The following is a 14351-nucleotide window of genomic DNA, read 5'->3' as shown; positions in this document are numbered from 1 at the left end:
AAAAGCGGCAAAATATTTTTTTAAAATTTTGTTTCTTTTTAATCATTCAGAAAATTAAAAGCTACACGGTGTACATTTCTTCAGCAGCGTTTTCATCCTTCTCAGAGGAGACTGTTGATTTCCTCTGTCTGTGTGTGGTAATTTGGTCCAAATCAACAAGCACTGAGGAAGTAGAAGCAGAAATCTCTGAAGACTTTTCAGAACCAACCACAATCACTCGCTCCTTTGAAGCATCTTCTAATTTTTCAAACAATGCATTCTTGTCTTTGCTTGGAGCCTTTCTTGGTGCTCTTTTTGCTTGCTTTGCTCTTCCGATATTTAAATGAACCATTTTACCCTCCTCGTTCGTTGGTTCGGTTGTGTTGGATGAACTACTTGGAGTCATAACATCAGAAATTGCTTTTGGTTCTTGTGATGACTTTACAGATTTTTCAGGAGTCGCAACAATGGTTGGAGATCCTTTGAATGTATTTCCAGTAACAATTGGTGAGCTTTCAATCTTGTCACTCAATTGTTTGACAGATGTAATTGGTCTCAGTGTGGCTGTTGAAGGAGAAAAGTTTGGTGTAAATACAGATCTACTTCTCAAATGCGGAGGAGCTGTTTTAACTTCTCCCAAATCTATTTTGTTTGATGTTGTTTTCTCTTTTGGCTGTTGATCCACTGCCTTATCACTTGTTGTGAAATCATCCAATTTCTTTTCTGCTTCAGCAAGAGGAGATACCATTGATGACACTTTCTTGTGAGCTGATCCTGCAGTGGGTTTTAACATCATAATTACAGGTGGCTGACCAGAACCTGACTCTGATCCTCCTAAAATGGCAACATCGTTACACCAACCTCCTTTAATTTTGCTTGCCCTGCAATTAGGAGAAAAATTAATTTCCAATGTGGGATGTTTCTTTTTAAGAGTTTTAGCAAATGATATATAGTCTCTACAAAATAATGTAATTGATTTCATTTTTGGATTGTCATCTAGTTTGATTTGCAAATGAAAAGGTAAAATCGAAATTGAGAATTGAGTAATTTCTGAAAATTTGAATTCATGCGAACTGTATGCAAATGACTGTTTTTGAAGTGACATAGTTGTTTCTCTATCTAAGAATGTTTGACACAAAGGAAGAGGTGACACTTGCATGAACACCAAAAAACACAATACTTACAATCATGTTGATCAAGTATTAAAACCTTAAAGTCCATAGTGGTTTTCCCTAACATTTGAGCAACAATTCCTCCAGTTGCAGGCTTCTTGTTATCTGAGTCATTCTTATTCTCTTCATTGGTGGAAGCTCTTGGAGGCATTGTTTCATTTTGAAGTTGTGAGTTCTTTTCTCCTAATTCAATTGTCTCTAAGACCTTTCCAACTTGAATGTGATACAACTCTTTCACCAAATTGTATATTGAAGTTGAGGATTCGATACTCTTACATTTCAAAATCACTTGCTCATTATCAGTGCCATAAATAAATGTCACCTTTTTCTTGACACATTTTAACGATGAAATATCTTTGTATGAAATATTCAGTTTTGGTTTCTTGTTGAGGATTCGGTCTTTACAAATAAATAAATTAGATTTTGACAAAAGTGATCCAACTTCAAATTCTGCCACAATACAATCATCAACCCGAAATTCCTTTCGGATTTGTTTGTCGAAGGCCTCTGGTTCGGGTTGGTTTGATGACTCTCCTCCCACAAGAAAATTATGATCACCCTCTCCCATACGGGATTTAGTGATGAAGTTGACCATATTCTTGTTGGTTCAAGTTGTTGTATGAATGATGGGCAACAAAAGACAGTGAATTTCCTTTATGATTGATTTTGTATTTTTTTGATTGACACGACCAAGGTCAAGGTCTGATGGCAAGTCGTCGTCACCCATTTTTATCGTGTTCTTTAAGGAACAAATACATGATGCATGATGAGGCTTTTGCATTTTAACCACCTCAAACAACATAAAAAATGTCTCATTCCCAAATTTCTTCTTCTCAGCTGGAAGGCAACTTCACCATGTTTGGGTCCAATCAGACTTCCTTAAGCATAGGCTTGCAACAACCTCAACAGACTTCTTTCAATTCTCAAGCAACAACTTTCTTGGCCAAATGTTCCTCTTTATCTATGTCCAAACCTACCTCTTCTCCTCAGTTGAGTAAATCCCAACAATGTCTAAACGGAAGGTACGTGATTCTTTTCAGTTACTCTCAACAATGTGATTAGTCAGGGAAAGAAACATGTTGTGCAGCTGAATGATATCATTAGAGGAAAATCAATCACCGACAACAAAAAGTCTTCCCAATCAACCTCTCAGAAGGATCTATTGATCATGCCTCAATGTTTAATACCATTGAATACCAATGGTCAAGATCAAGGAAGTTACAGTTCCAACTCCCAGTCAACCACTTTGGACAATTTCTTGATGAAATCGAAACAACCTTCAAGCACCACTATTCTCATTGAGAAAGAATGGTTTCAAACAAAACTAAATAATATTGAATCGCAGATACAGGCTCTTGAAAAACAAAGTAACCAAGGACAGGAAGAAATTTCTTGTCATCTCAACAACATGCTGAAAAAAGTGAATGAAATTGATGTTTGGCACCAAGAATTGACCTCTGTTAATGAAGAGCGTCATTTGGAAGTCATGCAAAATAGTAAGTACAAGAAAAAATAGGTTACCAACCAATAGGAAAGCTTCGGAGAACCATGGCGTTATGATGAACTTATTCTCTGGTTTGTCGCAGACGTTAGATGCTCAGGCACAAGTCATTAAAACTCTTTCGAACAACGTTCAAGAGATCACTTGTTCGCTGCAAGTGCTCTTGAAGAAAATAGAAGAAGAGGATGATGCACCAGCAGGAAAAAACAAAATCTCAAAGCAGAAGAAAATGTTAAGGAAAAACTCACAATTTGAAAAGGCCATGCAAAACATGATACAAGACAAAACAGTCCTTAAATTAAAGCATAAAAACGATGCAGCTATAGATGATTCATGGTTTTGTGACGAACTGTAGCTTGATATTTGAACAATTAATGCCTTAATAAAAGAAATGTTTTTAATTCCATCTTACTCATTTCTTTATTTTCGAGGCTCTACCTCAACTCTGCAATGCCACCTATCAAAAAATATCTTTTTTTGATGTTTGCGTCTTCTCGCGGAGCAGGCCAGCAAGTGGATAACAATAACTGCTTGTATTCTGCTGCTCGTGATGATGCCGGAGGTATTTTAATTACCGATTGTTCTTCATCCAATCCAACAACAACAACAACCATCTCTTGTGCAAACACGATGAATCATGACAACAATGACTCGATAAAACATGAATCAACAACAACAACAACAATCGGAAGACCTACTGGAGGTGATAATCAATCTCATCCCTCTCTCAAATCATTGTGCATACAATACATTGTACAAAACATTCACCACTTTTCTAAAGTACCAAAAGGTGTACCACAAATAGGAGAAGGTCTCGAGAAGACATACTTTTATAATGAATATCTTGAGAAATTAGAATGTAAATTTGCTAATCCTCTCTCATCACCAACAACAACAACAACTGCCACTTCTCCCAATTCATCATCAATTACGGGCAAGAATTTCAAAATACCGTCCAGACAACGAAGCAATTCCCTCTCAGCCAATGGCAACACAAACAAACCCTCACCAGTCGAGTTTTTCATCAACAACAATGCTCTATTCTCTGCTCTTAATGCTTTCAACAATCATCATGATATGGATGATGAAGTGTATCCAATTCCCCAGTTAACTTCTCAATCCATCATTAATGATTTGTGTAACTCAAAACAAATTACATTACCATTCTTAATCAAAATGAGATATACGGGTTTTAATTGTTTGAATTTATCATTGAACGGACGTGTGAAGGATGAATGGATGTTGTTATTGAGAGAACTTCCTCTCGAAACCTTGAATTTATCACATTGCCTTTTGACCAACCAAAGTCTCTATTTTTGTAAAGGTAAGCGTCGTACATGTAGTTGTTTGCATGTCGTCAATGTTGTTGTGATGTGCGAATATATACATACACTTTGATAAGGTAAAAAACACATCATTCCATGTCCTTCACCTTCTCTTGAAAATTCAAACAATTTTGATGATGACGAAATAACAACACTGGCGAATGACATGGAGGACTTCACTCAAAGCGACTATGAAGAACAATCTCCAACCAATGAAGATGATGAAGAGATGAATGACGATTCTACTCCACCACCAATTGTTGTTTCCACCGAAAAGAAAACAGTGACATTTGTTTTTGATCAACAAAATCCAAATCGAAAACCAAAAAAGAAGAAGAAGAAACAAGTGGCATCCTCGAGCAAACCAGGAAATGATAGTAAAAGAAGTTCTTCCAACGAGAGCAACCATGGAAAAGATGAAAAAAAGAGTAATGGAACTAAAAGTGTTAGTGGATCGACAAGTTCAGGTGGATCAACGAAAAAGCGTAAAGATGGCTCCATTCAAGTGATTACTCCATATCCTCTTTCGAGAACTTTAACCTCTTTGAACATGTCCAACATTCATGAAATTTTTACAGACGCCTTTAAATTGATACCTCAGTTGTTTCCTAATTTGACTGCACTGTCGTTTGAAGGTTGTTCAAATTTTACCAACAAGTGTTTGGAGCAACTTTGTGGGAAAATTTCAAAATCTGATAACTTTCCAGAAAGTTCCAAAACAAAACAACTTCGTAGAAATCTGAAAAAACTCAATTTAAAACGAACGAAAATTTCCGATGCTGGAGTTAGAAATATTCAAAGTCTTGTAAACTTGGAATACTTAAATCTAGGAGAAAATAAGCAATTAACCAATCATAGTTTCAAGTTTTTGAAAACTCTCAAAAAACTTTCACATTTAGAAGTATGTGGTAATGAGAGAATGACTGATGAAGGTTTTGGAAAATATCTCGGGCGTGGTAACTTGATAGAGTTGAAGACTCTTTCAATATCAGGTACATATATGGGAGATGATGTGAAAAACTTTTATCATTTTCCAAATTTAACCTGTTTGAATGCAGCCAATACCAATATTCAAACCATTGAGAATAATTATAACAATTCATTCGTATTTAATAACTTAACCAAGCTAAACCTATCATACTGTAAACTATTGGATGACCCTTCTACAAAATATTTTCTGGAGAGTTTGCATCATTTGGTTGATGTAAATTTGTCAAATACTTTCCTTGAAGATGATGCTATCAGTGGACTACTTTCTTCTCGAAAAACACTTCAAATTTTACACATTAATTCATGCACTCACATCACAGATTGGATCATACAACATGTATTACCATTCTTTGACAACATTTGTGAGCTAGGTTTAAGACATTTGAAACAAGTATCGTTTAATAATGGATGGTTTTATTTATTCAAATCAAATTTTCCAAAACTGGACAAGTTGTATTTAACTGCAAGTTTTATCAACCAAAGGTTAGAGGGTCGGGAAAGAGAACTATTTTCTGAGCTATTTGCTAACTTTTGCCAAAACGTAACCATACTAGATTTGAGCTGCAATATGAAGGGACTTGACGATCAGCTCATTGGATTGGCTCTTTCAAAAATGGCTTCACTCTCGTGGTTAGACCTGTCACATTGTGAAACTCTCTCATCAATCACCATACAGACAATCTCCAACTATTTAAGATATAATTTAAAGCATTTGGCAATTAGTTATTGCTACAAAATTGACGGCTCATCATTACCATTGTTGCAAAATTGTAGAAAACTTGAGGTGCTTTATATTTCTGGAATTAATAACTTCAAAACAAAGCATTTAAGACCGCTTTGTGATTTGGAAAATTTGTCAGATCTAAGTTTAATGGATTGCAAAAAGTTACAACGAGATGATGGCTGTTCTAAATGTTTAAAGATTTTATCAGAGGCAAAGTTCGCAAAACGTTTAGTAATGCTGAATCTATATGGATTGCTGATTTGGGAGTCAGCTCTTGACTATCTTGTCAGTTTTGACAGTCTTGTAACCTTAAGAATGAGCACTCATGCAGAAATGGAGAATATGGATGCTTTGTATTGCATTCCTAATTTGGTCTATCTAAAAACAAAATCTTTGAATTGGTAGTCAACGCATCATTTACAGACAAGGAAATAGGGCAGAGACATATCCACAAAATTGTTCCAGTATTGACTTAAATTGTTGATTTAGCTCAGAATCGTCATCGATAAAATTGGGTGCAATCTGTTTTGCAATAAGCTGTGCAATTGGTATTGTTAGGTGTTTGTTTTGGTTGGCTGTAACAAGGTTGATGAGTGCAATTGTTGCTTCTCGAAGCAGTTCCTTATCATTAGAGGATGCATCTTGCGCAATAATGTGATTCATTACCTCAATGAGAGAGTAATTTTGTACAAGTATTTCGTTGATTTCTTCAAATGAACTGATGTTACTCATCATGTAGCACCATTCTTTGTTCTTGTCTTTCAACGAAATGAGCAAATTCATGAGCTCAAATGCAAATGTCTGATCCAAAAGTGAAAAAAGGTTAACCTGGCTGAACAAATTTCCAAGTAATCGAACTATTGGCACATTAAATGCACAATTCTGTAGTTTGAGATATTTAACACAAATCTGTGCCATTTGAGAAAGAAAATTCTTTGAGTGAGATTCATCACTAAATTGTACAGGGATGGCTGTTAAATAAGTTAAAACAAAAAGAAGTTCATAAATGATTTCCACATCTGTTGCTTGTCTTTTCAACAACAAGTAGATGATTGGTTCATATAAATTTCCCAACGAGTTCCAAATTAATTGTTGTGGCTCACTTTGTGTATGCAAATGTAATAATTCATTCTTGATTATGTTAGAGGCACACCACAGTGTTGTTTTGACGACTTCATTGACTCTGCAAGCCCTAATAATGTTGGCTAAATATGGAATAGCTCCGTTTTGCACAATCACAGTGGAAAGAAGAATATTCCCTTCATGAACTCCGAGAGCAATATTACCAAGAGCCCAAATACATTGTTCTTGCAAAACAATGTCAATAAAAGAGTTAGAAATTATTTGAACTAAGGTTGAGATACAAAAAGCCACACAATCATCTCTAACAGCTGCAATATTTGTAATACACCATGCAGATTCTAATTGTAATTCTGAATATTTGCTCGTAAGATGATGATGAAATACATGAACTAACTGAGGATATTCATTCAAAATATCATTCAACGTTTCTGAAGAGCATTTAGAAAGAATCATTCGGCACTGCTTGATGGCACTCAATTTTTGAGACAAATTATTGGATAAAGAGGATAATTGTTCAAGATAAACTCCAATGTTTCCGACAGACAGATCGAGTTCGAGTCCGTTACTTGTGCCATGATCAGTTTCCTTTTTTCTTTTTAATTGATTTAGTAATTCATTCTTTTTGTTCTTGTAGGACTGTCTTTGAATGTCAATTCGATGCTGCTTTCGATTGGTGTAAGATATTTCGCTGAGAGTTTTGATGGAATTTTTCTTTCTATTGTCTTCTCTCGGAAATACGAATGAATTGCTATTCGGATTGTTTGGCTGATGATGATGCATTTTTAATGGTTGAACAAAACCCAAAAACAGTCGAGACACCCGAAGACGAAATTCAAGTCCATTTCGAACTCATCGGAGTTGATGAATTGTGCTGCCTCGCATCACGGGCGTTCTAATCATCATCACCACATTCAAAAAATTCACACACACACACACACCATGATCAACAACAACAACAAGACATTCATCACTCTGAACAATGGTACCACAATGCCATTGCTTGGACTCGGAACATGGCTTACCAAGTACGTACTCGATTCATCATCTGTTGGAAGCAGCGATTACTTTCATGTACCTTCAATCATAATTTGTAAATTATATATATTCATTCATGTACATACACTGTCGTGTGTTCACACCATCCTATACCATCATCGCGTCATCCACAATGACACAACTTTTAAAGACCTGGAGAAGCTGAACACGCCATCCGAACTGCTCTAGAGAATGGCTATAGACACATTGATGCTGCAGCCATTTATAGAAATGAGAAGGAAATTGGTAACACTTTGGATGCACTCATCAACCAAGAACATAAATTCAAGAGAGAAGACATTTACGTTACATCCAAATTGTGGAATACTTTCCATGCAAAAGAACATGTTCGAAAGGCTTGTCTTCAAACACTCAAGGATTTAAAATTGGATTATCTTGATATGTATTTGATTCATTGGCCATTACCATTTGCCTATGTTGGAGATGACATTCAAAAAGATGAAAATTGTTTTCCAAAAGATGAAAATGGAAAAATTAGAATAGCTTCTGTTCCTTTGAGAGAGACATGGGAAGAAATGGAAAAACTTGTTCAAGATGGATTGGTGAAGGTAAGTGAATGGATGTGTTTGATCTCTCAGAGGTGGATGTTTGTGAATGTTTGTGTTTCATTCTTTCCTCATATTGCATCATTTTGTTCACACTTTATTTGAATGTGTGGACAAAATCACATACCAACCATCGAATCATCACTAGTCCATTGGTGTTTCCAACTTTGATCTTGGACTTATTTATGACCTTTTGACTTATGCAAAGATCAAACCAGCATGTAATCAAGGTATGTAGTTTGTGTGTGTGCACATGTTGAATCATTCATGAATTCATTCAATGCTTCCCACACTGCACTATGATCTCTATTGCACATTCATCTCTCTCCACACTACAGTCGAATGTCATCCTTTCCTTGCACAAAATAATTTAATCAAAGGACAAAAGGACATTGCATTGGTGGCTTATAGTCCTCTCGGTCACATGTATGAAGGTTCTCCTGCTCACCATTCCAAAATTAAGGAAATTGCTGAAAAGCACAACAAAACTCCTGCACAAATTTTACTCAGATGGAATATTCAAAGAGGATGTGTGGTCATTCCAAAATCCACCAATGAGCAAAGAATTATTGAAAATGGAAAAGTATTTGATTTTGAACTTGATTCTGAAGAAATGGAAGCAATTAATGATTTGCAAAAGGAAAAGACTGTCAGAACTTGTGATCCTGTTACATTTTGGGATCTCCCTCTTTGGTAATTGATTTATTAGTCCATTCACCATTGATCTGAACAAAATGATGAGATTTATATTGACACTCACCCTCAACGTTAATAGCTATTGTGGCGCTGCATTCGAATAAAAAGTGTTGTGCTTATCATTACAATTTTCAACTTGAAATTTTTGATATCAAAATAGCCATTTTGAAGAGGGTTTTTTATAACCGATATCTCTCTTGAGAAATCTGGAATTCTGTATCGCCCGCTCTTTTTTAAATCCTTTCCTTTACAGCGGGCCTTTCTGTAAGATAACAATTGGTCGTTGGTTCGTTGGTCAACCCTGTTCACAAACCCACAAACCCTCTGATGGTTGTAAACTGTGTAGGTTGGCCAACCTGTAGACACGAACCATCAGTTTCAAAATTGTTGTTCGCCTTCTTGGTTTGCCAAACAGTCCATCATCTAATTGGGGCTATCATATGTTCGATTGCTCATCTTTCAATATTGCAAAGGAAAATCGTTACTTTGTTGGCACAGGCAAACAAAACAATCACACTTCCGAACTCGAGCGTGTGCACACGCCACACTTGTCATTGACACTCCTCAAAAAAACCAAATTTTTCACACCACCACCTCAGTAGTGATTCGTTCCTTCCAAGAGCTCTTCCTCTCTCTTGAACTGGCGTGTGATTCGTACCTGCACTCCTGAACACCCATTACCCCCACTTATCATCATCGCAAACAACAGAATATTTCACTTCAAGATTTCATCATCAACACGCACTCAGAGCACTCACACTGTTGTCGTCACTACTCAAGCAAGCATGATGGCATTCACACGTTCCTTCTTGCAAGTCTTGTTGTTTGCACCAATACTTGCTCTGTTATCAATGTCCTTGTTATTGTTGACAACAAACAATAGCAATGATCATTTGGTTTATGGTATGAGCTACACGAAAAGTGCCTTCACAAGTGCTTGCTCATCATGTACCAGTGCTTTTGGTCAATTCACTTACGATGGTTCCCAATTTCTTTACACGACAGCATTAGGTGCCGGTAATAATCTTTTGAAAATTGACCTCACTGGATCACCTCCCCAAACGATCACAACAATCTCTGTTGGAGCTCAACCAAAGTTTGCATCCTATGACAATGGTTTTGTGTACTACGTTAATGGAAAAACCATTTACAAGTATGACGGTACTACCTCGTCCACTTTTTTCGGCACCGGTGGGAACTCCAACCTTTTCGCCTTGACACGTGATGGTTTCAAGGCTGTGTACGGCAAAGGTAGTTCTCTCAGCAGATCCGATGGTGCCACTACCGCCACGATGACTGCAATTTCTTTGGATACCATTAATAATGGTAACAGTGTGATTTATGACGCTAATACTGACACTGTAAGTATTGTTGTTGAGAAATCAAAAGAATTTGATCTGATTCATCATCATCATCATCATCATGCACTTTCAATATCTAATCATTATCCATTCTTCAACAGTATTATTTTACGGATGGCTCCAGTTCCATTAAAAAGTTCATCAACTCTAATTCCACTGTTTCAACATTGGTATCAAGTGCAACCCCAATATTCCTTTCTTATTTCAACGGATATGTAAGTGTACTTGCAACACTTGATATATTGTGAATCAACCCAATACTACTTACTACCTTAATCGAACTAAATGATACTACTGTGAATATCTCAGATTTACTATACGGATACCAATGGCGCGATCAAACGTGTGGGTAATGATGGAACTGAGATTAATCTTGGTATTGCCATCTCAGGAACTTTGGGTGGCATCTTTGTGAATGCCTCCTCTGGAGACATTTATTTTGGGGAAGGAACAATCATTTACAAGGCATCACCTACATGCGATTCCAACACAGAGTCTTTAAATGCACCTTATTGTGACTGTTTAACAGGATATTATAGAGCTAGCAATTCTCTCATTTGTGTACCCACTTGTTTTGGTATTGCACAAGGAGCAAGTGGAGTATGTAGTGGACATGGATCTTGCAATGGTGTTGACATTTGTGTATGTTCAACGAATTGGGGTGGATCCAATTGTTCCATTCCCAAATGTTTTGGAATTTTACAAAACGAAACCTCAACTGTTTGTAATGGTCATGGATCCTGCAATGGTGTTGACATTTGTGCCTGCAATTCGAATTGGGGTGGATCCGACTGTTCCATTCCCAAATGTTTTGGAATTTTACAAGGATCACCAGGTGTCTGTAGTGGGCATGGATCCTGCAATGATGTCGATACTTGTGCTTGCCATTCTGGTTGGTTTGGTTCCAATTGTTCCATTCCTAAATGTTTTGGAATTTTACAAAACTCATCGGATGTGTGTAATGGAAATGGCACTTGTAATAATCTCGATACTTGTGTCTGTAACTCTTACTGGGGAGGAGCTAATTGTTCCATTCCTAAATGTTTTGGAATTTTACAAAACGAAACCTCAACTGTCTGCAGTGGAAATGGTACTTGCACTGGAGTTGACACTTGTGTTTGCAATTCGAATTGGGGTGGCGCTAATTGTTCTATACCCAAATGTTTTGGAATTTTGAAAGGTGCACCTGGAGTGTGTAGTGGACATGGTACTTGTAATGGAGTGGATACCTGTAATTGTACTTCAAATTGGGGTGGCTCTAATTGTTCTTTACCCAAATGTTTTGGAATTTTACAAGGTGCTCCTGGAGTGTGTAGTGGACATGGCTCCTGTAACAATGTCGATACTTGCGTATGTTCAGCGAATTGGGGTGGATCCAATTGTTCCATTCCTAAATGTTTTGGAATTTTACAGAATTCAACAAGTGTCTGCAGTGGAAATGGTACTTGTATTGGAGTTGATACTTGTGTCTGTAACTCTTACTGGGGAGGAGCTAATTGTTCTATACCCAAATGTTTTGGTATTGCTGCAAATCAAACCACAACTGTATGCAGTGGAAGAGGAACTTGCACATCGCCAGATACTTGTAATTGCAGAACCAATTACTACGGAGCAAATTGTGAAAAAACGAGTTGTAATGGAATTGCTTCTGACAATTTTGTCGATGTTTGTTATGGACATGGTGTTTGCTCCGATTATAACAACTGTACTTGCAATACCGGTTATGGACCTACCAATAATTGTCAATACCCAATTTGTGGAGGTTATTTAGCCAATGACACTAGAGTTTGTAATAATTCTCGTGGTATTTGTACATTACCAGAAAGGTGTTCACCTCTTGATCCTGTTTGTTATGGAATGGCAAAGAATGCCTCTGGTGTGTGTAGTGGAAATGGTACTTGTATTGACTGGGATTTGTGTCTCTGTAACAGTAGCTTTTATGGTAATGTTTGCCAATTTTGGAAATGTAATGGCAAAAACTTTAATGACTCGAGTGTCTGCAGTGCACATGGTACTTGTGCTTTTGTGAATTATTGTGTCTGTAATAATGGATGGTATGGCTCTAATTGTGATGTACCCATGTGTGTTGGAAAATTGTCCACTGCACCTGATGTTTGTAATTACAAGAATGGTACTTGTACCACACCTGGACCATGTTCCTGTAATAATGGATACACAGGTGATGATTGTAGTATTCCAATCTGTTATGGAATATATGGAAATTCAAGTCAAGTTTGTTCTGGAAGAGGTAGCTGTGTCAGTAAGGACAATTGTATTTGTGATCCTGCAAAATATGATGGTAATCAATGTGAAAACTACAAGTGTTATGAAATTTCTCAAGTGAACTCAAGTGTCTGTAGTGGAAATGGTACTTGCATTGGTGTTGATACTTGTCAATGTAATGCCAACTATACTGGATCCAAGTGCGATATTGTCAAGTGTTCAGGAATTTCAGGACAAGATCCTTCTGTGTGTAGTGGAAATGGTCAATGCATTGATGTGAACAAGTGTCAATGTAATTTGGGATACTATGGCGCAAATTGTGAGTACACTACTTGTAATGGTATTGCTTCAGATAGTGCTTTTGTGTGTAACTACAAGAATGGTACTTGTGCAACCTACAACAAGTGTCAATGTAATTCTAAATGGACTGGAAGTAATTGTGAAATCACTTCATGTTATGGAAAGTTCTCCAATGATGTTTCTGTTTGTAATGGAAATGGTGCATGTCTCTTACCAGATCAATGTACATGCCGTAATTCAAGCTATGGTGGAGCAACATGTCTTCCAAAGTGTTTTGGTATTCTTGCAGACGTCACTGGTGTCTGTAGTGCACATGGTTCCTGTGACGCACCTGACACTTGTCGTTGCACCTCTGGATACCTTTATTCCGATTGCTCTCTGTATTATGTTCCTGCTTCAGCCATTGCACTGCAATTCAATAGTACCACTGCTTATGTGAATGAAGCCTCTACCACACTCACTCTCACACTGAATCATACAACTTTTGCAGACACTTATATGGGCAAAACAGTGAGATTTTCATTCGATTTTGAATTTAATGGACAAGTGTCTTCCAATAAGACCTATGATGTGATTCCATCCTCAGCAACCACTAGTGTACAATTCATAGCTCCATCTTTCTCTAGTACTGGTTCTCTGAAGGCTTATGTTGCATTGACCGATGTTACGACTTCTGTGAAGATTTCAGACCGAGTTCCATCTTCTGCTGTTGTCTCTATTCAAGTGCGTCCAAAACCAAGCCCTGTTCCCTCTTCACAACGTAATACAGATGGAGGTGGAGGAGGAGGAAATGGTGGTGTCATTGCAGCAGGTGTGATTGTTCCTTTGATTGTGATTGGAGGAGCTGCTGGTGTGACAGCCACCATTGTCTCTGTCATTGTCTTTATGAAGAAGAAGGCTGCTGCGGCTGCTGCCAAAGAAATTACTGCTGCTCAACATGTGAATGTGGAATTGGCTGAAGGTTTCTAATTTTACTGTAGTTTTAGTTAAATTTGAATTAGTTTACTGTAGTATTCAAATTTACAAAATAAACAACAACAACTCCATCAAAACAACAATAAGAGCATAAATTGTTTAACCTTTTCGTTTGTCTCCCTTTGCTTCAACGCTGTAACATCTAGAATTGTTGGTAATGGTCGCATATATAGCCAGTTCTGTTTTTGTCACTTCTCTTTCAATTACTATTGCAATGATTTTCTCTCGTTCCATTGCATCAACATGGCATAAAATTGTTGAGCTTCAACGTCTTAAAGAATTGTACAAGAGTTTTATTCCTGCTCATGTGTTGCTTCAAATTGAGGCTGAGAATGGGGATGAAGATGATTACATGAAAATAGAAGATGTTCCAAAAGAGGAAGATGTGAAATGACATGTTAACAAGATGTATTAAATTCCT

General features: G+C 37.1%; 6 protein-coding genes across 6 annotated transcripts; 4 read left to right on the top strand and 2 right to left on the bottom strand.

Annotated features, from left to right (window-relative positions):
• Window positions 1-61: 61 nt before the first annotated feature.
• FDP41_013564 (uncharacterized protein) lies at window positions 62-1746 on the bottom strand (the record flags this gene model as incomplete). Its single annotated transcript, XM_044704208.1, has 2 exons — window positions 62-1098; window positions 1164-1746. 2 exons carry the CDS (start codon window positions 1744-1746, stop codon window positions 62-64), a joined length of 1620 nt encoding a protein of 539 aa, XP_044565063.1.
• Window positions 1747-1958: 212 nt separating this feature from the next.
• FDP41_013563 (uncharacterized protein) lies at window positions 1959-3007 on the top strand (the record flags this gene model as incomplete). The annotated part of the gene is made up of 3 exons (XM_044704207.1): window positions 1959-2173; window positions 2256-2647; window positions 2745-3007. The coding sequence occupies 3 exons, from the start codon at window positions 1959-1961 to the stop codon at window positions 3005-3007; spliced, it is 870 nt and encodes a 289-aa protein (XP_044565062.1).
• Window positions 3008-3132: 125 nt separating this feature from the next.
• Window positions 3133-6096, top strand: FDP41_013562 (uncharacterized protein; the record flags this gene model as incomplete). The annotated part of the gene is made up of 2 exons (XM_044704206.1): window positions 3133-3976; window positions 4055-6096. The coding sequence occupies 2 exons, from the start codon at window positions 3133-3135 to the stop codon at window positions 6094-6096; spliced, it is 2886 nt and encodes a 961-aa protein (XP_044565061.1).
• A 12-nt stretch (window positions 6097-6108) lies between these two features.
• Window positions 6109-7554, bottom strand: FDP41_013561 (uncharacterized protein; the record flags this gene model as incomplete). Its single annotated transcript, XM_044704205.1, has 1 exon — window positions 6109-7554. One exon carries the CDS (start codon window positions 7552-7554, stop codon window positions 6109-6111), a length of 1446 nt encoding a protein of 481 aa, XP_044565060.1.
• Window positions 7555-7713: 159 nt separating this feature from the next.
• On the top strand, window positions 7714-9072 carry FDP41_013560 (uncharacterized protein; the record flags this gene model as incomplete). Its single annotated transcript, XM_044704204.1, has 4 exons — window positions 7714-7799; window positions 7961-8378; window positions 8524-8605; window positions 8714-9072. 4 exons carry the CDS (start codon window positions 7714-7716, stop codon window positions 9070-9072), a joined length of 945 nt encoding a protein of 314 aa, XP_044565059.1.
• Window positions 9073-9922: 850 nt separating this feature from the next.
• Window positions 9923-14324, top strand: FDP41_013559 (uncharacterized protein; the record flags this gene model as incomplete). The annotated part of the gene is made up of 4 exons (XM_044704202.1): window positions 9923-10432; window positions 10534-10647; window positions 10742-13916; window positions 14104-14324. The coding sequence occupies 4 exons, from the start codon at window positions 9923-9925 to the stop codon at window positions 14322-14324; spliced, it is 4020 nt and encodes a 1339-aa protein (XP_044565058.1).
• Between the last annotated feature and the right edge of the window lie 27 nt (window positions 14325-14351).

This window comes from Naegleria fowleri (genome assembly GCF_008403515.1).
Source record: "Naegleria fowleri strain ATCC 30894 chromosome Unknown tig19, whole genome shotgun sequence".
Taxonomy (NCBI): Eukaryota; Heterolobosea; class Eutetramitea; order Acrasida; family Naegleriidae; genus Naegleria; species Naegleria fowleri.
This window is presented reverse-complemented; position numbering and strand designations above follow the sequence as displayed.